Genomic DNA, 1,715 nt, shown 5'->3' on the forward strand with positions numbered 1-1,715 from the left:
AGATCGCCTAATACGGGGTGTTCGGTCTGTTGTTGTGTCTGGCAGATCATCGCGCTGAGCGGGCAAAGCTCGTCGAGAACGGGGCATTTGGTCAGACGAGCGGGGGGGCATTCGTCAGACGAGTCCAATTTCATCGTCTCTGCAACAGTTTTGCTACTGTCACTACGCGCCACAATTGGTTGTTGCGAGCGGGCTCTTCGCGTGTTAACCTTGCTTACGCGATGGCCTTCATTTTGGGGCGGCTGTTGTGGCTGTGTGCTTTGAGCGTGTGAACGTGGACCATCTATTCAAAGACACCAATGAAAGGGAATTAATACTTATGAACAAGGAGGCTTCTAAAAAAAATAGAGAGCAACTTTACCTATCGCATCAAGTATCTCTTCAAGCATCTCGCTTGAGTCGCTTATGTATTCAAAGACTTCGTCACTGCCGTCGTTACCAGAGGAAGAGCAGACGTCAAGCACAGTGACGCTAGACTTGTTCTCGCCCTCATTATCATACGCAACGACGCTAGAATTAATACCAGCAAACGGGTCATACCTAGAGAGATCCCCATTGGCGTCTTCTTCAGACATGGAGTTGATACCTACGCCTTACAATACACCTATTTGGATTAGAAAGCTTTCAATGTACGCACCTTCGCTCGTATATGCGTTTGTAACCTGCTTGAGCAACCGACAGCGAGATTTAAAAGCTAACTAATGTGCCGTAATTGACCTGCCTATTTCGACCACGCGAGACTCTTGTATGTCGTGAAGTTAGTTCTAAAGTGATAAAAGCAAAATCACTGGTTATCCAACTCGTAGTTATCTGAGACTTACGGTACTCACCGGTAACTTATTGAAGAAATTTATTTTGCTGTGAAAATTTTCATGAAACCTAAAATTTTGTGAAAAAATCGTTAGGGCGCCCAAGCACCCTTAACAGCACTTTTTATGAAAAAGTTAAAGGTGCAGTAACAACTACGTTCCAAAATGGCAAAAGATGTGGTGCACGCATCTGGTGTGGCGCGCATCTCTGGAGTGGCGGACACATCTGGAGTGGTTTCCGAAGCGCCCCTCCCACCAAATCTAGGTGGCACCGAACAATCGTTGGTGCTGAGCACCAATTCTTAGGGTGTTTTTCGTATTTTGTCAACTGTAAAAGGGCCGTATGATGGTTCTGTTTTTGTCGTTTTGTGGGAGATGGGTTATTGTGTTCACCAGATTTCTTCGTGTGATCGTCGTTGTCTGTAACGCACGAATCCCCGGAATCACGGGATGCCATCTCGTAATCGTCAGGCAAAAAAAACTACAGAAGATCCAAAATTGGGATTGGGTCGATTTGCTGGTATTACCATAAACAATCCATGTTTACTACTTACGTTCTTACTTACGTAAGTACATGAACATGTACTGAGGATGGTGACATTGGATTCTCGAGTAAGCAAATGTCTACACAAAGCCAAATCCAAACTGCGGTCAAGTCGCAACTGGACCATTTACGTGAATCGCTTAACAATGTTTTGTAAACTATGGGAAAGCCCAACAGTAAAGCGGTTAAAGGCAGCAAACCCCTCGCAACTACCCAATCCAATACAACATGGTATACGACTTACGATGATGATGATGAATGGTAGACTTCTATTTTATAATTACATTTTTCTAAAGAAGATATAACACGAGACGATTTCTTGTGTCTGTCTATGATTGTATGCAGGTCCTGATGAAGTATCC

The 1,715-nt window shown here is 44.3% G+C and overlaps 1 protein-coding gene across 1 annotated transcript; it reads right to left on the reverse strand.

Annotated features, from left to right (window-relative positions):
• Positions 1–214: 214 nt before the first annotated feature.
• Positions 215–575, reverse strand: PPTG_23063 (hypothetical protein; the record flags this gene model as incomplete). The annotated part of the gene is made up of 2 exons (XM_008908175.1): positions 215–283; positions 357–575. The coding sequence occupies 2 exons, from the start codon at positions 573–575 to the stop codon at positions 215–217; spliced, it is 288 nt and encodes a 95-aa protein (XP_008906423.1).
• Between the last annotated feature and the right edge of the window lie 1,140 nt (positions 576–1,715).

This window comes from Phytophthora parasitica, assembly GCF_000247585.1.
Source record: "Phytophthora parasitica INRA-310 unplaced genomic scaffold supercont2.29, whole genome shotgun sequence".
NCBI lineage: Eukaryota > Oomycota > Peronosporomycetes > Peronosporales > Peronosporaceae > Phytophthora > Phytophthora nicotianae.